This window comes from Barbus barbus (genome assembly GCF_936440315.1).
Source record: "Barbus barbus genome assembly, chromosome: 5".
Lineage (NCBI taxonomy): Eukaryota > Metazoa > Chordata > Actinopteri > Cypriniformes > Cyprinidae > Barbus > Barbus barbus.
Window position 1 is genome coordinate 35316216 of NC_136733.1, and position 24338 is coordinate 35340553.

At 35.8% G+C, this 24338-nt stretch overlaps 3 protein-coding genes across 6 annotated transcripts in view; all 3 read left to right on the plus strand.

Moving 5' to 3' along the window:
* Positions 1–3219, plus strand: part of LOC306869966 (sarcoplasmic/endoplasmic reticulum calcium ATPase 1-like) — a 69350-nt gene extending 66131 nt beyond the window's left edge. The window contains exons 21-22 of one of the 2 annotated variants that reach the window (XM_079416947.1): positions 135–163; positions 280–3219. In XM_079416947.1, coding sequence (XP_079273073.1) covers positions 135–139 — 5 coding nt within the window. In that variant the 3' untranslated portion in view covers positions 140–163; positions 280–3219. The remainder of the gene's footprint in view (positions 1–134; positions 164–279) is intronic. The other variant, XM_079416946.1, reaches the window with a different exon arrangement.
* The window catches only part of LOC306869969 (CCN family member 1-like), a 1026947-nt gene that overhangs the window by 37387 nt on the left and 965222 nt on the right, over positions 1–24338 (plus strand). The gene's annotated exons all lie outside the window — the stretch shown is intronic.
* Positions 9832–24338, plus strand: part of camkk1a (calcium/calmodulin-dependent protein kinase kinase 1, alpha a) — an 83501-nt gene continuing 68994 nt past the window's right edge. For 2 of the 3 annotated variants that reach the window (XM_079416950.1, XM_079416951.1), the window contains exon 1: positions 9832–10441. The gene's annotated coding sequence lies outside the window, so the exon portion shown is untranslated. The remainder of the gene's footprint in view (positions 10442–24338) is intronic. The other variant, XM_079416949.1, reaches the window with a different exon arrangement.

Sequence of the window (24338 nt, forward strand, 5' to 3'; positions counted from 1 at the left end):
AACACATTTCCCTCTTTATGTGTGGCTCATGTCGTCTGTCTCTGATGTGACTGTTCTTAATATTCCAGTCAATGCTTCCGTCTCTTTTATATTGACGTTTTCTGTTTGTTTCTTCTGATCTGTTTCTCCGGCAGTTTAACTTCCTCCTCTCATCTTTTAAAAGGTATTTTCTTTAACTACAGCCTGTCCAATTCAAAATCACCTTCATTGTTTTGGTCTTCATTTCCTGGAGGCACTATATAACTGCTCTCTCCCTCTTTCTCTTTTTCGGATCTACAGGTGAAGAGGAGGAAAGGTACAGGAAGAGTCGGCAGCTGAAATTCTAGGACAACTTCCTCCAGAGACACATGAACACACACACACGCCCACCCCTGCCTTTTTTCTCTGAGCTCTTAAGACTGCGCCCCAATGCGCACACATTCACACACGTTCATCATCACTCCTCCCATGTCTTTGCTGCATGTCCAGCCACCACTAAAACAAGCAGGGCTTGTGGTTTATGTTACTGTGTGTGTGTTTGTGTGAGAGTGAGAGATTAGGTGTGTGCGTGTGTGTTGGCATGTGCATGGGCCTAATTCAATCATGTCAAGCAGTTGTGTGACCATTTGTTTTCTTTTATCTAGCTTTTTAGCTTTAAAATCCTTGCTGTACATAGTAGGGCAGTTTCTGGTGCACTTGAGGGAGCAGAAGAGGGTTTGACGTTAAACATTTGGGTATTACGGGTTAAATTCACAATGGGGTGGGGGGGGGGGGGGTGATGAATTATAATTCTTCACAAACAAAATATTTCACTTTACACAATTGAAAAAGAGAGGATAGAGATGGCACCAAGGGCATCTTTTAATGTGTAAATGTTCATGTTTGGACACAATGGCCAGTTTCTTAAGTGGTCAACTCCAGTTTCTCTCTCGTTCCTCTCTTTACAGATGGGGTGGCCACCTTCAGCGCTAAGAGTTTGTTCTCTTAGCCATTTAGATAACTGTTTACACAAGGCTTGGTAGCAGTTATATTTAAATTGCACTTGAATTAAAAAAAAATCTATTTTTAAGTCTAAAATAGGCGCCACTTAAACCTGAGAATGTTGGAACATACTCCATTCTGGATTCAAGTATATGCGAAATAATAGGCCCAAATATATATTTTACCTGCAAAACATTTCAAAACCATCCAAAACATTTACACAGGATCAACAAACTGATCTATCCCAGACTTCTTCTCTTCTCCACCTTTTATTCTCTAGAGTGAACTCCATTTGAACACTAGTAACTATGTGCTGCAAGTAAATTGATCCGAACGTGGTTAGTATTAATATCTACGGCAGGTTTTGAATATGATGAGAGAGGAGGAGGAAAGAAGGGGATTTGTTCATCGAGGTAAAGGGCAGTCCAGATCTGCTGCATTGCTTGTTGGGACTGCTTTGATGTTTAACATTCTGACTCACTCCTCCACGCAAACACATGCATCCTCAATATGGAGTAAAGGGGTCCGACTTGAATGTACTTTCACTCGCTTCCTCGCTTATCCTTTGAAATTTAACCAGAGTGAGAGACTCTGCAGTCCTAAACTGCACTTTTCATCCGTCTTTAATACCATATGCTGCCAAATGGCTTTTAAATTTGCTAGTTTTTCTTTTTCATATTCATTTCAGTTTAGTTGATATCGTCATCATGAACACACAATCATCCTTAACGCAGTGGGGCTTACCTGCTTGCAGTACATCATGTCCGCAGAGGGAGGACTCTCTACCGCTAGTGCTTTTCTTGCAATTTTGATGAACTGCATTTTTTTTTTTTTAATAAAGTAATAATAATGTATCCGACTGAAAGAACCCAGGTGGTTTAGTTTGTCAGTTTTGCTGTTAAGGGTATCATATGCCTTCATCGATCTGTTGGGAAATGCTGGTGTGCTTTTATCAGACAAATCTGCAAACCAACTACGCCTGTGCCTGGTGTCATTATGCTTGCCGTGGTAAAACCACAGTGTGAAGAGTCTGTGTCCGCTTGTTAGCTGTGATAATGGTGTGAGCATCATTTTGTCACAGCATAGAATCATCTGTTTTGCCAGTAACAAATGTGAGTGGTGTAAATGCTATTTAAAAGGCAAGCGCTGTGTCCCATGTGCTCTCACGCTTTTAGCAATACCGATGGCAACGTATTACCATGTAACTTTAGGGTCAGCGTACTGACACGAGGCAGCAAGGCCGCTCATATTCATCACACTAGCATCTGCACCAATAGAAAGTGTAGGCTTTGTACAGCCTTGCTAATAACTACTGATCTCTTGAACTCTGTACAGGAAAAAAAAAAAAAAAAACTAAATACCTGATTGCATGGAACCTTGTTACTGTAATTAATAACCTATACAGTATATTTAATTTTTTTTTAAATAATGACACATTAAATGAAACATCACCACCCGGAAGAGAACAGTGCAAAACTTTTTTTTCTTTTCTTTCTGCGCTCAAGTACCTAAGGATGGAGAATATTTTGTAGAATAGTGGAGGTTGTTTATTCATTGTTACAGTTTGTTTTTAAAGGTTGCAGGGTTTTTGTGTCTTTTAGTTTAGGAGTTGTAAAATAAAGATAAGAGTTGTGCTAATGATCATTTCATTTTTCATTGAATGTCTAAAGGATTTGTAGTTTTTCTTGTTTGATGATGGATTGTTCTGGAAAAGGAACATCTTGTGGTTCACACAGAGGGTCGTCCAGTAGTCGATACTGGTTTATGAAGTCGTTCTCTTGAAGGGTTTGGTGTGGGTACTGTGCCTCCAGAGATGTGAAATGTCTGTGTGTTATGCAGAAAGTTGGACGTTCACTTTGTAAATCTATTTCAATACATATGTTAAAAAACGAGATTTGCTTTCACATTCTTGAACGTCTTTTGTTGGTGCTTCTTCCACATTTCATCAAACAATACTGAATGTTTTCATTCTGAAACTACTTGATTGTTTGCTAGGAACGCTCTCGAAAGGTTGACAATCAGGAAAGCAAACAAAAGATTGTAGTGACGTTTCCCTCCATTAGTTCTCGAGCGCAGTGTGGTCCTGAGATGAACCGTGCTGGACAGCTGTCTTTCTGCCTGCGCACAAACCGGCTGGAGCTTTGCACCCACTACTGAGAAAGAATTCTCTGTAAACGCCTTGGTAATATTAATTGTGGATACATAATTTTATATATATGAAAAAGACATGTCAAATAAAGATTATTTATCTTCTAATTTATTTCCATGGTGTGGTTGCTGCTTTATTTTTGCGTACTTTTTAGGAATTGTAAGTGCAATGCTCACTAGTTACCACCAGGTGTCACTGTAATAGCAGATATATATATATAACGCTTCACATACGCACCTGTCTTTACTTCATTTGCAAAGACACGCAGTGGGATTCTCAATGATGTTAAATAATCTCAATTAAATAACTTGTGGTTGAGCTGTTTCTAAAAGGATTCTCGACAGTGGTGTAGTTAGCACAAAAATAATGTGCAAATATACAAAATGGATAATATGCAGCACATGTCAATTTTGTATATTTGTACATTATTTTTTCATATCTGTGTCCTGTTGGAGCTACTGTCACTAAAATAAATTCATCTATGTGCAAACATACCTATGAGGTGAATTTGTGTTGAAAAATGTTGTGCTACTTCATATTCAAAATGAATGACAGCCTTCATTTGAACCCTATTTAGCATTATAAATATTTTACTGTCATATTTGCTTAATACGTCCTTGCTGAATATAATGACTAATTTCTTTAAAAACAGTCTTATGTAGCCTACCCAAACCTTTGAAGGGTATAGCGTTAATACCATCTCTGTCTTGTATTTATTTATGAGGATATAACTCAGGATGTCTGTCTGCTTTTGTTTAAATGGTGTGTGGTTTTAATAAACCATTATTTAATCAGCTTGTTCCCAACATGAGAGACCAGACGGTATTAAAATAGGCTGCAACAGACTTTAGAATTCAATTTGTTTGTAATTTATCAGTTTATAATGAACTTGACAACATATGTTGACAATAATATAATGTATTCCTGTATATTAGGTCACAATAATCAAGAATAAGCAAAAATGCAACTATTTGTCGTCTAACATTAAGTAAAATACATGCTTTATTCCTGAAATAGGAAGCAAATACATTTCAAATTGATGAAACTTAAATGAGAACATTTTCAGCAATAAACTCCGCATTCATAGAATTAAAATAACTTTAAAGCTACTATAAAGTTGCTTCTTTAATTAAGTTTTATTGCTTAATTAGTAAAGTGTTTTGTAAACTCCAATACATTTTAGGTCATTATATCATGCATTAGATATGTATTTGAATAGGGCTTGTTGGGCACTAGGCAGGTGTCAGGATCAGACCACAGGTGACAACAGCAAAATCACAGGCCATCCTTGGGGCCAATAAGGGCCCCGTAGTTGACTAATAGAGCTGAGCCAAGCTTCACACTCTGACACCACAGAGACTTTAAACCTGGCTAATTATTCTCACCAGACCCAATCACTGCCATACAAATGATGACCTAGCTCTCTTGAGCAATATTGGAGTTTATTAGATCATGTAAACATGCAAAACAAATGATAGGTTATAAATACAAAATAAACTACTGTTCAAATGTTTGAGGTCAGTAAGACTTTAACACTTTTATTCAGCAAAGATGCATTGATTAAAGACTTTATTACAAATGATTTCTATTTATTTCAAATAAATGCTGTGAAAAAGTATCAAGCTTTCCACAAAAATATTAAGCAGCACAAATGTTTTTAACATTGATAATAATAATAAGCAATGTTTCTTGAGCAACAAATCAGCATAATGATTTCTGAAGGATCATGTGACACTGAAATCTGGACTGTTGGCTACTAAAAATGAATCAGTTTAAATTAAAATTATTATTTTTTTACAAAATATATTAAAATAGAAGAGTTATTTTAAACTGTAATAATACTTCCCAATATGACTGTTTTACTGATTTTTGAATAAATAATGCAGCAATGGTGAGCATAAGACAGTTCATTCATAAAAAAAAAAAAACGTATTCAGTTTCATCAGATATCAATCCAAACTTTTGAACAGTATATCATAATAAATTGTGAAGATGATGCAAAACAAACAAATCCAATTATATATGGCTTTGCTGGCTAACAAATTATGCTGTTAAGGGAATGGTTCACCCAAAAACTATCCCTTTAATATTGCTGTAATCTCTTCATGTGTATTTTGGAAAATTCAAAGAACAAATGTGATCTTATATAGATGGTAATTTAGTGCTTAATATTAGAATTATTTGTTATTGAGGCCTAATTTATCCGTCATCTCTCTTGGCCTTCTCTAATATGTATTCAAATTCATCTCTCTTCACATTTTTTTGTTTTGTTGTATCTCAGTATGCCAGAGCCATATTATATAATACGCCTGTGTTTTCCCATACTTGCTTTATTCTTTTTTTTCCCACACTAGCTGTGATCCCTTAATAAGCATGCATCTAAACGCCTTATTCAATATTAATAACTGCACATACTTTTTCCCAAAATCATATTTCATCTCTGACCCTATTTCTTCTTGAGATGTAATATACTGTATACTGTGTATCTGGATCCACTGAATTATATATTGGACTAATTCCATCATTTTGCTTGCTCACTCAGTGGAGGTGTGAGCAATTCAGCGGTATAATCTGTTTTCTTCCGTTAATAATGAGCCTATAATTATGTGCCATATTGACATTATCTGTGTCATCTCGTCTTTGACTAAGCAGTGCCTTTAGGAGTATCTTTAGACGTTTAGCATTATAACTGCATTATTGTCTGTAGACCACTTTTTAGACTTCAAACAGTTTATCCACGTTTACAATGGCAAAAGAATTCATACACAAACAAATGACTCTTTTAGTTTATGCTAGTGAGACTACCCTGAGAAACGATGCAATAATCCCACCATATTGCCTTTTCTTCTCTTCTCTCTCAATGCTCAAATATGTTCTGTTTGTCGCAGTTGTGCTCGAGGCTTATGGATCGGCTTTTGATTTCTTCTTCCTTCAGCTTGATAAATCACTCTGATACCCGATCCCTCTTTCCCTCTCTCCCCCAATCTTTTCCCCACTGCTTCTTTGTCTATATCTCTTGCTTCTCCTTTCTTTCTTCTTGATTTGACGGCAGGGCAAGCATATTAAAAGCATTGGTTTAAATGATTGGTATGAGTCATAGCAAACTCAACAGTAGACATTCAGAGTATTATTGTGAAAAGACTGAATGGAACTCGCAAGGATACACTTATTGATGGTAAAAGGTGAGAGAGAAAAGGTAGGAAAAAAGAAAATTGCACAGTACATAATGAGTCCTTGTGGATGTGTAGGCCATGTGTCTTGTGTGTGATAGTGAATGTGTTTTTCTTTGGATGTGCGTGTAATCATCATTAGGCAGTGGCACATCATTGATTACCTCTCTGTCCTCTTTGCACCTTGAGCACCATGACAAGTGCTGCAATCTCCAAACGTTCCCCCAAGACAAGAATTTTCCTTTGAAGCTCTTTGCTCAGCATTATGGGTACCTAGATACAACACAACCTCTATTCCCACTGGCACATGCACGCTAACTTACTTCACCACCCATTACTTACATCAGAGCATCTTGTAGACTCAGATTAGTCTGTAATAGGTAAAAGTAAAAGGAACAGATGGGCTTGACCTTTTGAATAAATGAACTCACTTGTCATTACCCATAGGGCATGATGCTATTGCCTCTCAAATTTATAGGCACTCAGGCATAAGGCTGTTTGTTCAGCTACCTTGCCTTTCAGCAGGTCTAATTAACTGTATATTAAAAGCATAATGGCTTTACATCAGGTTTTCTCTTATATAATCTTATAATCTTATGAGGGTGTGGGATTATGCTCAGAATGCCATACTCTTACTATTTTTGCAATATCAATTTTTGTGTATGTATGAACGTGCACAAAAAAAAGGCTTCTAGTGTCATCCACTTTATTTTAGCTGTCCATGGTAACACTTTACAATAAGGTGCATTAGTTAACATTAGTTAACAACATTAGTAAACATGAACTAAGAATGAACAATACTTCTACAGCATTTATTAATCTTAATGTTAATTTCACTAATGCATTATTAAAATCACAAGTTGTGTTTGTTAACATTAGTTAATGCACTGTGAGCTAACATGAATACACAACATGAATACAACTTTATTTTATTAACCAAGATTAATAAATAGTGTAATAAATGCTTTGTTCATTCAGCCTTCTCTCATTGTGTTGCTGGATAACCTCTGGTCTGCCTGTGCTCTCATGTGTTTTGGAGGAGGTGTGGCTTTGGAGAGTGATTTGCAGGGAGGGTGGGATCTCTCTGAATTCCTTTAAAAGTGTTCAGTGTATCAACCAAGTTTCCAGGCTGATAAAAACACAACACACGCACAAACACCTGTGTTTCCTGGACACTGTGTAAAGCTAGCCAATCAGATTTGATCAGAAAGTGTTTTAGTTTTGTTTGCAGTATGAATAAGACCAGAGGTGGAAAGAGTGCGAAAATATTCTACTCAAGTAAAAGTCCCCGTCAAAAGATCTGCTCAAGTAAAAGTAAAAAGCAGCTCATTTAAAATTTACTCAGAGTAAAAATTACTTAGATACATTTTAACAGTGGGAGGGATGCAAAAATGGAATAAGCCAAGGGTGTCAGACTCAGTTCCTAGAGGGCCACAGTTTAAATATAACCCTAATTAAACACATCTGATCCAGCTAATCTAATCATTCAGGCCTTATTTTAAAACTGGTATGTGTGTTGGAGCAGGGTTGGACTAAACTCTGCAGGGCTGCGGCCCTCCAGGAACTGAGTTTGACACCCCTGGGTTAGGCCTATAAATCTCAAACTAGTTGTTTTTAATTAAAGGAATCGCTTAGAATAATAAGACATTTGGGCTGTTACCAGGCAAATTAAATCAGAATCAAGAAAATTCCTCTTTGCAATGCAGAGGAAACACAGAAGCTTCATCTAAAGTGGCATTTAGATGTATTTACACACTGTTTAATGCAGGACATGAATGCATTTAACCTGCAGTTACAAATGCAGAAATAATGTTTTTATAAACAAGACATAAAAGGTTGAATACTCATTTGAAATTATAAAATATATATATATATATATATATATATAAAGATAAAGTAAAGATACTTTAAATGTGAAATTGAAACCGCCAGTAGGTGTCAGCAAGTCACTGTTAATAAGGGAGTCATTGCGATCGAACCAAATCGTTTAAACAGTTGATTCATTCAGAAACGAAACACCGTCATTGCCCAGAGATGCAAAACTGTGCTATGATGGCTGTGTTTGGAATTATTTTTTTATCAAAACAGGCAATATGGTTAATATAATTAACTTCTTGTTTATTTAGCCTAACTGTTGTAAAAAATCTATATGTAATCATGCTGATTTTTGGACGTCACTCTTGTGTGATATTGATTTACTATATGAAATGATATGAATATATACATTTTCTGCCCCTATATCTTCAATTTTGTGATCCTTCTAAATGCATTTTAAGAGACTGAATCACGCAGTGAAAGAACGCACTCTAAATGCGCACTAGTCTAATAGACTTCACGGCACTCTGTAGGAGAGTTTTGTTTGGTTTTTTAATACTGATAATGTCAAATCCAGTGTTGGGGAAAGTAACTTTTAAAAGTAATGCATTACAATATTGCGTTACTCCCTAAAAAAGTAACTAATTACGTAACTTAGCTACTTTTTATGGAAAGTAATGCGTTACGTTACTTTTTAAATATGAGCAGGGCTTGATTGTTTTTAATACAAAAAGTTCTATTTATAGCAAATGTAATAGCTCTTTCACAACAAAAAGTGTAATGAATAAACCTCAGGCTGAAGGAAAAGTAAATTAACGTCTGTAAAGTAGAACTCAGGATAAGGTTTAACACTCTTCAGCAATAAAAAAACAATGAAGCACACTTGTTAGTTTATCTAAAGTCATTTTTGCTTATGGTTGAACTGGATCATCAAAGGTCAGCAAAGACATTGGTTAATAAAATGGGATTAGATACATCTGTGTTGTTTAACATATTTAATTATTGCAGGTTTGCGTCATATTCTGAGTTTGCATTTCACTGTTTTAATTCATTTTGATGAATACTAAATATACTACTAAATATAATACTAAATCAGTTTTTTTGCGAGTGGGATGAATTAATGCACATTCACATTTAGTCTAGAACTACAGTAACAGCAGCGCAAATTAAAATTAAAAAAAGTAATGCATTACTTTACTAGTTACTTGAAAAAAGTAATATTATTACGTAACTTGTGTTACTTGTAATACGTTACCCCCAACACTGGTCAAATCGCACGTTGTTAAAACAATAATTACGATATTGTCGCAGACGATATATATCGCACACCCTGCACCACTGTCTTTTTGGCTAATTTGTGCAAAACCTTTTGCTAAACAGGCAAAGCTTTAACGTCTTGTCCGTCTGCATCTTTATTGTGATTTTAGCACCAGTTTGTTCTCCTGCCCATTATTTACTGCAGTAGTTTCCAGGGAGCGATTTTTTTATTATTTGTTTTACTCAGTAATGTGTTTTAAAAGTACAATACTTCAAACGATATATACTTAAGTAAAATTACAGATTTTAAAAATTACTTTAAAAAGTAGAAGTACACAAAAAAGCTACTCAATTACAGTAACACGAGTAAATGTAATTCGCTAATTTCCATCGAATAAGACATTAGAGAACAGGCAGGAGGCGGACTGTGGGCGTGGCGTCTGAAGCTGAGACTAGTGTGCCATGAACCCGGCGGACTTTAGGACCCCTCCGTAGTAAAAGAAAGGGAAATGTTTGATGGATCGTGAACTTCATGCAAGCTTACTGTCGGCGTTGCAATGTTACACATGATAAGAAACGCAATTTAATTTCGAGTAATTCACTTGATGGATCTGTAGCGCTGCTAGCAACCGGAAAATGAAGACAGTGAGCATGTGACGGGCTGTAGTGTTTGAAGCTCGCTCGCTCGCTCGGGGATCTGTCAGCAGTGCGGAAGAGAGGGAGAGAGAGAGGGATGGGGCAGATATATTCCATCAAACTGACTCACAAGAGACCGAAATGATGCGGAGATTCCTTCGCTAAATACAGCCCGAGCATCATTCAACCTAATAAGAGGCTTGCTCGGATAGACCCGTGAGCGACACACAGCAGTGACATTAATGAAGCCAGCTGTCACTCACTACACGCTCCTGAAGCCTAGAAACACGAGAGGATCTTTGACAGCTCGGTTTTGGAAGTGAAACTTTTCTATAACATCAGGACTCAGACTGATTCGGGTGCCATCGGCTTCAGCTAAATCGAAAGCAACTTCAAATCCCGGGAGCTGTGATCGGCAGATTGTTGAACAAAAGACACCCGACCAAGTTGATAGGTGAGTACAGTTATCATATCAGCGACGGTGTTTTGTTTCGGTCATTTACAGCAGCCGTGGTCGAGCGAGGCACTTGGCAATAAGGAGCTGTTTGAACAATGCAGCTGGTTACTTTAGTGAGGACAGCAGAAGGGTTTCTTGCTCTGAGAGCTGATTACACTGTGCTATAACAGGAGTGTAGTCAGGAACAAAGATTTGTGTTTGCTGGACTGAACCGAAACACAATAAATTAACATATGCACCGTTATCCACTGCAGTTATGTCTTTGCTGTAATTTCTTTTAACACTGTGTTACTGTACGCTGTGATGACGTCAATAAACAAATTATTTGAATGATAGATTATTTGAATATAGTTTAAATATATAGGCTACTTTTGTGATGGCAAGTCAACTAGGTTGTTAATTGTTTACCCTAAATTAGCCTGTTTATAAATAATGACAAAAATTTACCAAGAAAACGAAAAAAGCTAAAAGTTATACAACACCTTGCAACATTTGGCGTTTATTATTGGGGGGAAACCAATCCCTGGTACCATAGTTACTCATTGATTTCCATAGGGAAGATGAAGAGGATTTTTAATTTTTTTGATTGATTAAAGGTTTTTGCACTTTAGCAGCTGAATAAAACAAGACGAGAAGTTAGTTTGCTGATTTTATTACAATAATGCAGTCTGAATGTTCTCTCTCTCACTAAACTGCTGGAAAATCTAGCCTAAACTGGCAGATAGCCTATGTAGCAGCTGGTCTAAAATGGGTTTAACTAGTAGACCATGTTTATAGATTAACTAGTAGACCATACTTTTTGAATATCTTTCACATCCCTGCTGAGACAAAAGCCAAAACTAGCCTGTTGTGGTCTTAAACTGGTCAAGCTGGTTTTTCTGGTGTTCAGCTGGTCTCTTAGCCTGACCAGCTAAAGAAGTGTTCAAAACCCATCTTAAACCAGCACTGAACAGGCTTGAAGACAAGCTAAGACCAGTCAGCCAGTTTAGGCTGGTTTCCCAGCAGGAATAGCAGATGATGGCTAGTTTCACAAACTGGTATTTGTTAGTTTTCACAGTTTTTGTCAGTTCCCACCATTTATAATCCTAATTCATAATTTGTCTGATTTAAAAATAAATCACAGAAAACTCATTGCATGTTATCATATGTAATGTAAAAACCACAAGTATGTCTATTCTTGTGTCACTGGTAAGGGGTTTATAATGTTACTGATTTCAATAGAGACTTTAGGGAATAGAAGATAATAGAGTTTTGTCCGAATCTCTCAGCAGCATGTTATTTGGGGTTGTAAATCAAATAAAATATTGTTGGATTGGTTCTGTAACACACACCAGATTGCTATCCCTTCTGCCTCTGTAAATCTAATCCTCATTGACTGTATTGATTCTACTGTGCTTGAAGGATTTCTCAGTATCACCAACTGGACGGGAATGCCATGAAACAGTCCTGCAGAGGAACAGAACAATGCGGTTAAATACAGCTGTTTTACAGCTCTTACTGAATATCTTTGTGCCTATACAGAGCGTGGACTACAACAGTCATTTCTTATCTGCTTTAATTGCCAATTAGATGGCTGTTCTCCAAATGTAAGCTACTAGGCGCAGTATTTATCATTTTTAGTGCTCCGTAGCCAGCACAGTCGCAGGGGCTGCTGAGAGCTGGATGTGAGAGAATAATTCAGAGGTTATACATCTATTGGCGGCACTTCAGCAGTGCTCAGTCGCTCCTGGTGAGTGTGAGAGAAGATGCAGCGAGCTTCCTGTGTCTCTGTGTGAGTGTGTTAAACTGATAACGTGCAATCAGCCTTTATTAAAATGCAAGCGAGAGTCATTATGTTGCTGAATATATGCTGACCACAGACAGAGGGGCTGAGCTAGACAGTTGTGCTAGACAGTCTCTTTATCAATATGTTACAAGAGAGGAGTCTTTCAGATGGCTATATAAATATTAATTTGACACCATCTTATTATAAATGAGATCAAAAATGGCAGATTTGTTTTGTACTTCATTTTGTTTTACAAGTCAGACAGTTCTACTTAGGCTTATTTGGTAGGAAAAGCTTTACAAGTTTTAAATGGTTTATAATTGGTTTTTATAAATGTTAATTTGATTCCCATCTCACCGTTACATTATCACAATGATGTAAAACTGCACTTGCAAGCCATTTTACTTCCATAATTTGACATTGTTCATTTATTGTGATATCTCGTCCAAATTAAGAGCTTTTCTTAACCAGTTAACTCAATGAGAAAAAAAGGAAATGTGTAATTTTAGCATTTTAGATTCTCTTGTATTATTTGATTTGTAATTTAAAAAAGACATTAATCAATATGCTTTCATTACTAAGTGTATATTCACTGTAATGCAGATTCTACATGGTAGATAAAACGCATTTCCATCTGAAACAGGATGTTTGACAAGGACAAAATGTAGGGCGTGACTTGATTTGATCCATTATTCAGTAATGAAGAGGATTGCAAAAAGTGGGCATTATGTACTATATTGTAGCCGGAGCTGAATGTGGGTCTTTTAAAACAATGCTTAAATCACTGTTATTGATTTACATTATCCAGTGATGTCAATGTAAAATTATTTGTAAGATTTTGATAATAAGTGACATCTTTAAAGTCAGCATGAAATGGAAATTGTTATAAATTAATGGTACTGATCTTACTGTGAGTGATTCATCCAGACGTGTTCATTTATTTATTTTTTAATCACAATGGTATAATTTAATCTTCTGGTGATGTATGCCAGAATTCTCCAATCAGTTCGTCTACTTAACCCAGCCGCTTTCTTCATTTCGACTGCCTCCTTCCAATCAGTCACACTCACCAGTCCTTGCCATACATGTTTTCATTATCAATAATCGTTAATACTCGGATACTAAAGAAAAGATCCATTGCTACTTCTGCTACTTTGAAACGAGAACTGGTAAATCATGCAAGGTATGTCCATTTCTACAACATTTCATGTTGACTATAGAGGAACACAACATTTAAACAGTTTTTACAGCAATGTTTCTTCCTCTTTGTGTGTGCAGACTTGTCTCATTGCCAAAGGGGAAATTGCAGCAATGTCACCTCTGCTTTGGGTTAACTCTGATTCAGCAATAAAAGGCACTGGAGAATACTGTGCTGTAGTATAGCTCTCCTCCTCCTCCTCTGTGCAACACGTACACGCACACATCTCACCTCTAGTTCCTCTTGTGTAGTGTGAGTGAGGGAAGCCACAGTGTTTACTACTGTCAGAGACTTGAGAGACAATCAGAGAGACGAGAGAAGGAGGGAGGGGAGGGGGGGGGGCACAAAAACAGAGTTGATGAGGACCTCTGTCGTGCTCCTGTCAGATATTCCTGAGAGCGGGAGAGGAGCACAGAGAACTGGAGTGTATTGCGGGGTGTCACGTCAATCTCGGGAGGCAAGAAATTTGAAGAGACCGAGAAAAAATCCTTGAAAGTAAGTGTAGTTAGGACAGTTTGAGACATTATCACAAACCTATAGAAACATTGAAATGATCTTGGTAAAACTCGGTGAGGTTAGCATTTATTTTGCTATACTAATAGTTTCAATTTGTATAAATGAACATTTGAAAATGCATAATGAATGAACACAAACTAACAACAGTATATTTCTAAATTAACAATGACCTAAATTAATAATCGCTGTAATACTTTACAATAAGGGTTCATTTGTTAACATTATTCAACTTCATTATGAACTAACAATTAAAAAGCATTTATTAATCTTAGTTAATGTTAAATTTACCATTTACTAGTTATTTGGAAAGTAATATTATTCGGTGAACCTGAGCTAACGGACTAACAATCATAGTTGTATTTTTAATAACTAACAATAACAAAGATTAGTAAATTATGTGACATGTAATAATAAACTAATGTTAAACAATAGTACCTTTATTGGAAATTCTTACCATAATAAATCAAATAAAAAAATTACTAATGTTAACAAACTGTATTTTAAAGTGTTACAATTCTTATGAAGTCTTATTTCATTATTTAGTCTCAATGTTCAATATGTAGAGCCATATGAAAGTGAATTCAGACCCTGCATAATGCAACAGGACATCTGTTTGGCTTAATCAAATTTTAATGTTCAGGATGCCCTTGATATGCCATTTGTTTTGTTTGATTTTGCTGTTTAGATTTGAGCACTGCACATTAATTTCTAGCGAGATTTTGTTCTAAACAGCAGTGAACTAGAACAATGCTTGCAATCAGCACTGTGGTATTTTGTATAAACAGGTGTGTGAGAGTGTGCACGTACTGAAGCGTACGTCTTTTATTCCTTCCGTTGTCATCTTTCAATGAAAGCCCAGATTACTGTGCATTTGTGAGGTGAATTAGTCTGCTTACAGACTCCACATCACGCATCCTTTGTAATCCTTGACTTAATTCTATAGCTCGGGCTTTGTGAGATCTCTGTGTATTGAGATAAAGACAGGGGCCTTTTATCATCACTGCATCAGAACTCAAGTGATGCAGCCTATTGACCATGACATGCTGCATTCATACATGTCCCTCGCATCTCCAGTAATTCCACTATGAGTGCACAGTAAGACTTGAACATCGACCAGGATTTATGCGTGGGTTTCTGTCATTGTCATTCCATTTGAAAAATGCAATATATTTTTACACAACTAAACGTCCTGATAGTGTAGAACTTACATAATGGAATGCCATATTTAGAATGATAAAATGCATATTATATAAAATGTTCCTGTTCTGGCCTCTAATTGGTCAGTTCCAGTGCTGTTAAATACATTGCAGAAAAAACAGCTGCATGTCACCCATAATAAACCATTATTTTTGTTGCATCATGACATCCCATTTCATTAGGTTCTATACCTTCTCTAGTGCATGGTATTTTATTAAATTAATTGACCAATATTTTGACCCATTTTAAGATTTAAAATTAAGAATTTTTTTTTTGTTTTTTTTTGAAGTTTTACATTTATTAAATGAATTACTACAATTTATTTAATAATCAACACTCAAATAAAAATGGAGTTGTACAAACATGTTAGTTGCACATTTTTGCAACTTTTTGATAACAGAACTGTGTTTCTACTCCAGTGTGTTTTTATAAAGATGCAAAAATAAACATTTAGATGGTGGCTGTAATAAAGCTTGTTTTCATGACAGATTTTTTTCAAGCATACATTAAATAATGAAATTATTTATAATTATAATGAAATAAATTTACCAAAAGTTTGAGTAAAAACATAATGAATATGTAATATAGCACATTTAGCAGAATGCTTCTCTCTAGAGTTGGCAGGTGAACTACAAATAACGTTTAGTGATGCATTCGCAAAGATATTTTTCATATTATAAAACAACTGAGACAGCCTTGTGTTCTTAATCAGTCTTAATGCTGTCATAACAGTGCGATTCTTCCCCAGGCTCCTCTATGGAATAAGGAATACCAGGAAACCCGAGGGTTGTTGACGCAGATTCCAGTGAATTTGTTTCAGTGATGCTTGAGTGTGTTTCCCCAGTATACACATGAGAATAATCAGTCATCTAGGTGTCATCGATTGCAGTCTGTGTGTGCTTGTATCTAATTGGCCATGACTTTCCTGTATTTCACTTTCATAAAAGGCTTGTCCGCCCATTCCTTGGAAAGAGTAAAGGATATGCTAAAACTTCTTGTTGCTTATCTTAAATTTGTTTTCCCACCTGTTCCAAGTTATGTTTTTATCTTGATTGTGTTATGCAAAGCTAACAGGATATGTACACCTCCCCAAGCGGTCATGTGAAATCAGTCTGTAATTGTACCTGTACCGCAGAGCCAGAGCTTCTGTAACCTGGTGCTTGTCAGTTAGCGGCGAGATTGTATCTCAGGCCCTTGAAAAGGCCATAGATATAGTTTGCCCGCCGCTGGGTGCTCTTGCTTACTGCCATCCTCTGCTCTGAGACGCTCTGTTCCCATAAATAATTCCCTCTGTGTGTCAAAGGACACAACGTCTGTCTCCTTCTCTATATATGGCCCCTTTACACCTGGCATTAACATGCGTTCCATATACGGATAATACCGGAATGTTCTTTTGCTGGATTGTATTTATCTCCACTTACCTGTGGAAAACAGAAAACGTTAGTTGCATAATGCATCACATGCTGCGTTAACAATATGTTCCCTCATTTACCAAATTCTAAAAGCATTGGGGATTATTTAAACAGCTTTTTTTTAAATCATTTTGACAGATGAAAAAGGCAGTTAAAGGATAGTTGCATAATATTTTTTGTCTTCCATTCGTACACAGGGAGAAATGCAAGCAATGCTAAGTATTTTTGCTGCATTTTGAAGTTGCAGTTGGTGAACTCTGACCTGTAATTGAATATCACATGAAGTCATGTGAACACGTTGCATGATTAATTTTAATACTCCTCCCATAAATTTTGCGTCTGAAATGGAAACTCCTATAAATTTATATTCAATAAGGTTGGGCGCAAAAATAACTGTATCCACGCCTTTTCAGCGCTAATTCTTCACTGCAGGTCTTTAGTAAAACCTGACCGATACAATTTTAACGCCAAAAGACGGTTTGCTTTGATGCAAACTGTTGGTAAATCTGGCCCTTATTGAAGGAGAACAACTGCACACTCACTTAAGCATAGGCTATTTATTAACCAACGTTTCGGCTAGTAGCCCTTTTCAAGGTATAGTTTCACAAACATGGAGAGTAGAATAGATAAAGATAATTATACACAGCTGAGAGTGGTGAGATCCAAACCATCCAATAATTAACTCATTGATAATTAGACTATAATATATAACAAATCAATATCAAAATAAATAATATGGAAAATATCAACAAATCAATCTGTACAAATAGAAAAGTGAAAATTACAATCTAGCTAAATTAAATCAAATTATGACATTCACAAAAAACAGCTCAAATAGAATCAAGACTAGGGGTTGAATGACTTCTGATTTTTTTAAAGTCTACTTTTTTGTGATGAAAGTCGAGTTGACGTCGACTAGTCGCTGATGACGTCATTAATGAACAAATAAGTCTGGAGCTGTAACAAACACCTTGTGCACAGCTATGGCATGTGACACAGCACTGCCCATATGTCTATTGCTCCTATAACAGCTTATTTTGATCAATTCTTGCGTCTTTAGGTCGTTATATTTCTCACAGATTTCTGCTCGTTCTAAATCAGATACAGATAGCACAGTAAAGATTACATTCATATGAATGAATACATTAGTGAGAGCGATTGCGTGTGTGAATTAATTCTACCTGGCAGCGTCTCTCTACTAGTAGTGAAGCTGTGGGATTTAGTTATTAAGAAATATATGATTGAATTTATGTGTGTGCGTTACAGTGCAGCAGCGCATTAGATTAGAACGGCGATTAATTTACCTGTGTATATATAAGTTGTTTAAATGTGCATTCTCCCGTTCAATTTCGAGCATCCAGTAATATAATCACGTTATCACACATGTCTTGTGGAGCTATTTCAGAGTAATACATTAATTTGTAACTGTTTGGAAACGGAGCGTAAATGTGGATTCCTTATACTGTTGCGCCCTCTATAGGACCAGCGACTAGTCGACGTCAAGCCAAAAGCTTCATGGCAGAGAACTGAAGTCGATTAGTCAGTGCAACGCCTAATCGAGACTACAAAAAACAACTCAAATCAAAATCAACATTTAAACCACGTGGACTCTTTTTTGATTCGTTTTTTGGACCTATGGATAGGCCTAATTGAAACTATACCTTGAAAAAAGCTACTAGCCAAAACGTTGGTTAATAAATAGCCTATGCTTAAGTGAGTGTGCAGGCCAGATTTACCAACAATTTGCGCCAGAGCAAACCGTCTTTTGGTGTTAAAATTGTAACTGTCAGATTTGACTAAACTGCAGTGAAGAATTAACGCTGAAAAGTTTGGATACAGTTATTTTTGCGCCCAACCCAGGGGTGGGACCAAGTCATTGTTTTGCAAGTCACAAGTAAGTCTCGAGTCTTTGCATTCAATTCCCGAGTCAAGACAAGTCCTAAGTCAAAATAGGCAAGTCCAAGTCGAGTTGCAAGTCCTCAACTTTTGCTTCAAGTCTTAAACAAGTCATTAGTGCTCTTTGCCCAAATTAGTGTCTCAGTATTAATTACCATATCAAATATAGTAATTTATACACTGTAAAAAAAAAAAGTTGAGCCAACTTAAAATTTTATGGCAACCAGCTTCAGCAGATTTTTGAGTTTTCTCAACTTGTTGTTTTAAGTTTATACAACAAAAAGTTGAGAATCTCCTACAAGTTGAGAGAACTCAAAAACTGGTTGCCATAAAATTTTAAGTAGGCTCAACTTTTTTCTCTTTTTTACAGTGTATCAGGAAGTCAGGTAGAATATGTTTTACATAGTTTAATTTCATGTGAGATGGGTGCCCTTTGTAAAACTACTCAAGTTCAATTTAGGGATTGTGCCAAAATAGGACAAGCAGTAAAAAAAATAACTATTTTATTAGTAACAGAATAGCAAAGACAACATAATTTCATAGAAATAACAGCCGCAATACTTTGCATGTGTGCATAAGAAGAATATATGCTTCTAGGTGTTATATCTAAGCCAATGAGCCATTATTTGGAACCTCAATGAAACAGATTTAAAAACATGCGAGCAGAAACGCAGAAACAACTGCTTTGAAAGAACTAAAGAACTGCTACCGTACTTTACATATGAGAGGAAACCTGCAATATGGATGCAGACAAACTTATGAAGACAGTAATTGAAAAATGCTGTGCTACCATTCTTTAGAACTAAGAGTAACAAAGACAATGTTATACGTTAAATGTTAAGTTTATAATATGCATAGTTGATCGCTAAATTTAGGGTCTATGTGCTGTACAGACTGATTTACAACACATGAATTCAATTATTTATCCCGAAAGAAAGAAAAGTGAAATGAGTGCCTGGTGAAGAGGGAGAAAAATTGAGTATATTGTATAGTTATATATAGAGTAGACTACAATTCACAAATAATTTTGTGAAAGAAACAATTCTCCAAATTATATTTTAAATTATCATTAGGCCAATTGTCGTTTTTTTCCCCCTTCAAATAATAGCTACATTTTTTGCAATGATTAATTTTAAATCTAGCTTAAATCAAGGTTTATCCAATAATTATTTTGCACCAAACTTTAAACCTTTAAAAATAAGCAGGCTATCATTTTAACCCATCATTTTGATCCTGGATTTAAGTAATATTTGCAAACTCATATTTAAATCTTGATTATGGATTAACTTTAAACTTAATGGAGGTTTATATAAAATAAAATGCACATGCAATTAAAATATGCAACTGATTGAACAAAAACAGTGGATATCTGACAAAAAAAAAGGTCTCGGAGAGGTGTTTACCAATAAAAATGGAAATTAAAGCGCATAGAGTTGGCAGAAGGTCGTGGCGGGATGCGGATCCGTCACTCATGGTGCACCACGGTGTCGGGCAAACAAAAGAAGTGAGGAATATGTTTAGCATTTAACAGCAGCGGTCACGGTGATGATGAGGCGAGCACCGATGATCTCGTTTAATGCCTGCTCCGTGTGTCTGCTGGGCGGCGATCAAACAGACAGGGCAGCGCTTTTCACGAGCGGAGATAGCTTCTTGTTTTTTTTTCCTTATCTCGGTTCTTTTGTTGTAAGTTATGCTATAACTCCATTAATTTATACTAGCATATACTGTATATCAAGCGCTCCCTGAATGCAGTCTCTGGCTTATTGCCAGTCAAGCACAAGCACGCTGCACCCGTCTAGACGCTGATCTGATCATAAAGTCTTTCCAAGTCACAGAGCTCAAGTCCAAGTCAAGTCTCGAGTCATTGCTCAAGTCTAAGTCGAGTCTCAAGTCTTCTTTAATTATGTCAAGTCGAGTCGTAAGTCATCAATTTTGGGACTCGAGTCCGAGTCAAGTCTCGAGTCATGTGACTCGAGTCCACACCCCTGGCCCAACCTTATTGAATATGCATTTATATAGGAGTTTCCCTTTCAGACAAAAAATTTATGGGAGGAGAGTATTAAAATGAATCATGCAACGTGGTCACATGACTTCATGTGATATTCAATTAGCTAAATTTTCAATTTGCACCTCTACATGTGCGCGTTTACTTTGCCTCATTTGCTCTATTAAGGCCCTTATCACTTATTTTAAATTATTAAGTACAATACGAAAATGGATATTTAATTTTGAGATTTGAAAAGTTTACATTTAACAATGTTGTAAAGGTATTCATTTTTAAAGATGAACTTTTAAGTAATTTACAGTAAATGTAATTATAACAGCTATATATGTCCATTATATCAACTGATACAGATAAAATATTGGTAGTCATATCATTCAACAGCTGATATGATACAGATCTGTCATGCATCTCTATATGAAGAGTTCATTTGCAAAAACTCCATTTTTAGCAATTCTCAAAAATCATGTTTTTTTTATTGTGCATTCTACTTAATCTCAATCAAACTGCAGTTGGGTTATTTTGATTTTGTTAAAAAATAACTAAAAAATACAGCTAACTAACACAAACACAATAAAAACATGATAACATAATAAAAAAACATGATTTTTGAAGATTTAAAAAGAGTTTTCTGTTTTTGCAAATAAACTCTTCATATATACTGTAGCTCAACTCATCAACATTTATTCTTTTGTCAGATGTGGTCAGCTACAAAACATTTTAGATCACAATCCAATCATAATGCGTCGTGGTTGCTTTTACACCTGGTTTTTAATGTGTTCAAGTGCTGTTAGATTGTGTTCCAATCACTGAAAATGCATGTTTTTTTACTTTTTAAAGAAAACAAAAATAACTTTATTCAACAGTTTCTTATCTTCCCTGTCAGTCTTCAATGCAAAAAAAAGTATTCTTGAATGCTTCATAAAATTACAGTATTTTAACGATGTCCTTATGTTTCTGGGCCTTGAACGTGGTAGATAAACTGCTATCTATGCATGGTCAGAAAGCTCTCAGATTTCATCAAAAATATCTTAATTTGTGTTCCGAAGATGAAGGAAAGTCTTACGGGTTTGAAACAACATGAGGGCGAGTAATTAATGACAGAATTTTAATTCTTGGGTGAACTATACCTTTAATACCAGGTGTAAAGGTGGCCTGTCTGTTTTTGATAGGTAAAGTATAATCGAAAGACTAGTTCTGGGTGGAGGTGTGTAGTGTTAGAACAGTGTATCGAAACAAAAAGCACCAGTTTGTACCAAATTCACTGTGATATAAGTCAAAGGATGGTTTCTTGTGAGCTCAGTGGCAGTGTATTTTTGTCTGTGTGTGGAGTTAAGAAGCCTGCTATCAGCCCTGAGCCCCACTATTCACTGTCTCCAGGCTCTTCTGAGCTTCCTTTAAAGGAAGAAAGAGGGAAAAAAAAGCATCAGAGGGTTTGTGGAAACACTCGGATTTTAACATGTTGCAAAAGCTAATCCCTCAGCCTGAGGATTCCCCCAAAATATTAATCATCAATATGCATGTATGAGAAGGAGAGAGAGGAAAGAATGGAGGGATAGGGCAAGTGGGACATTCAGTATGTATAAGCTGCAGTCATTTATCCAGCTTTCAGATTATGTATACATCTCAATTTCAAAAAATTGACCCTTATAACTGGTTTTGTGGTCCAGGGTCACAAATGGGTTTCTCAAAATTCATGCTTTTATATTTCAGATGTTAACCTGTTTCTATGATCTATGCTTCTTATAAAAACCAGACATACTGGTTAAATATAATGGTAACACTTTACTTAAAGTTATTGTATAATGCATTATAAACAGGGGTGCACATAAGTGGCCGCAGGTGCGCATGATGCGACCAAAATAAGAAATGCGCTGTGTAAATAAGTTCAGACATGAGTTCGTACCGATGAGGTTGACCGCTGTTAATGCACAATTACCATTTTAGTTCGACAAACTGCAATACTGTATAAGATTTCTATTCAAAATGAAAGCATAAATCTGCTGACATTTTCAAAGCACAATGCAAAACTGTGACATTTTATTCACTCACGCTCTTCAATCACAAGCGCATATACTTACTTGCCAGCAACCCGCCTAATTGTATTTTTTATTAAATACTCCCTTTTATTTAAAATACAATTGTATTATCACACTTTATTAATCAATTTATTATTTTATTAAAAAAATTAAAAAATAAAGTGCAATAAGAACATTATCACTGTTAGGATATCGGACTTGAGTTTTGTCTTTTTCTGTTTTATCTGCCTTTTTCTGTGTTTCCTTATTTGGTTTTGTTCCTGTCCAGTTTAGGATTCATTTGCTCATTAGTCTTGATTAGTTAACACCCATCACCTGTTCATCCCTCGTCAGCTGCACTATTTAAGTCATCCTTTCTGTTCAGTTTGTGTCCGTGATTATATATGTTACACCATTCGTTGTTGTTGATTATTTGATCCCTGCCTGTCTTGTCTTGTTTACCTCCCTGGATTACAACGTAACAATCACTGTTATTAAATAATTTGTTATAGTTATATTTTTAATGAGTCGGACTATGTAAAGTGTGAGGATCAAACCAAATCTCCAGGTGCTCTTATGAGAACCAGGCTGAAAAACTTGTGTGCAACCCGAATATAAAAGCAGTTTTATAGTGATCACATTTGTCTCGTTTGGATATACAGGCTCCGTAGCGTACATGATTACGTCATTACATTTTGACAACATTGATTTGTCAGAAGAAGAAACCAATGCATTTCGTTCCTCTGAGCCAAACAGAAACTATTGTTGATGCTTAGTGCCACCCCCCCCGTGACCAGATTGGTTCAAACTGTCACATATTCAACCAATAAACATAGGTTTTGGTCTTTTCAACCATTGTTCAGCAAGTTTCTGGAAATCGGAGCAAATGCAAAGTGAAAGTAAAGTGTGTTGTGCACGCATGAAAACACATAATAACACATTTGCATGAGAGCACTGTCTGAAAAAGCCCAGAAAAACACAGGAGAGAGAACTTTGGCATAAAACAAACCAAAAACAAGAATGAAAAAGCGGTACATATTGTATAAAGCACTGGAATTTAGGTATTCATGTCGCTCCCGGTAAAATCAATTCTGACACAGAGTGCAGCCAGCGGATCGATCCATTTGGCTGTTATATTATGTAAATAATACTTATATAGTTCATAAAGATCACTTGCACTATTTTCTGTTTCTGTATATTTTGTTATTATAAAACACGATTCCCATTTGCTTTACTCCCTAAGTGTTTTTGGACACATCTATAGTAAAGTAAATATACCTGTTTTTACCTATAACAATATTGTAATAAATGGCTATAACTTGCTTGAGGAATATTATATGTAGAAAAAAAATAATTTGGAAGTGTAAAACACCCAGATACAATTTTCTAAAGAAAAAAAATCCAAACTTCAGGAGCTTTTGTTTGAGTACACAGTAAAAAAAAAAAAAAAAACATCCAATTATTGCTTGCGTTTTTCTTAAAATTCTGGAAATTCATTCATTCTTAGAGAAGAAAATTGGAACTGACTGAAGCTAGACTGAAACTTCAAGTTCTCTTGTTTATAATGATCTATGTTACTTAATGCTGACTGCTAGAAGAGGTCTGAAAAAACATAGAAAAGTACAGGCGTGTCAGGTGCCCCAAAAATGTTCTAGGTCTTTAAGGGTTAAGCAATGTCGCTTGTTACTTTTGTGCAACAATTCAATAAATAAGATAATAATACTTGGTAAATAACATTTTAGACACAGTATTACTTGTAATGGCTATATTGTTGTTTTACTGTATTTTTTATCAAACTATTAAGCATAAGAGACTTCTTTTAAAAAGATTTCTAAAAATCTTACCGACCCCAGATTTTGAATGCTGATGTTGAAAGCATAATTCTTAATA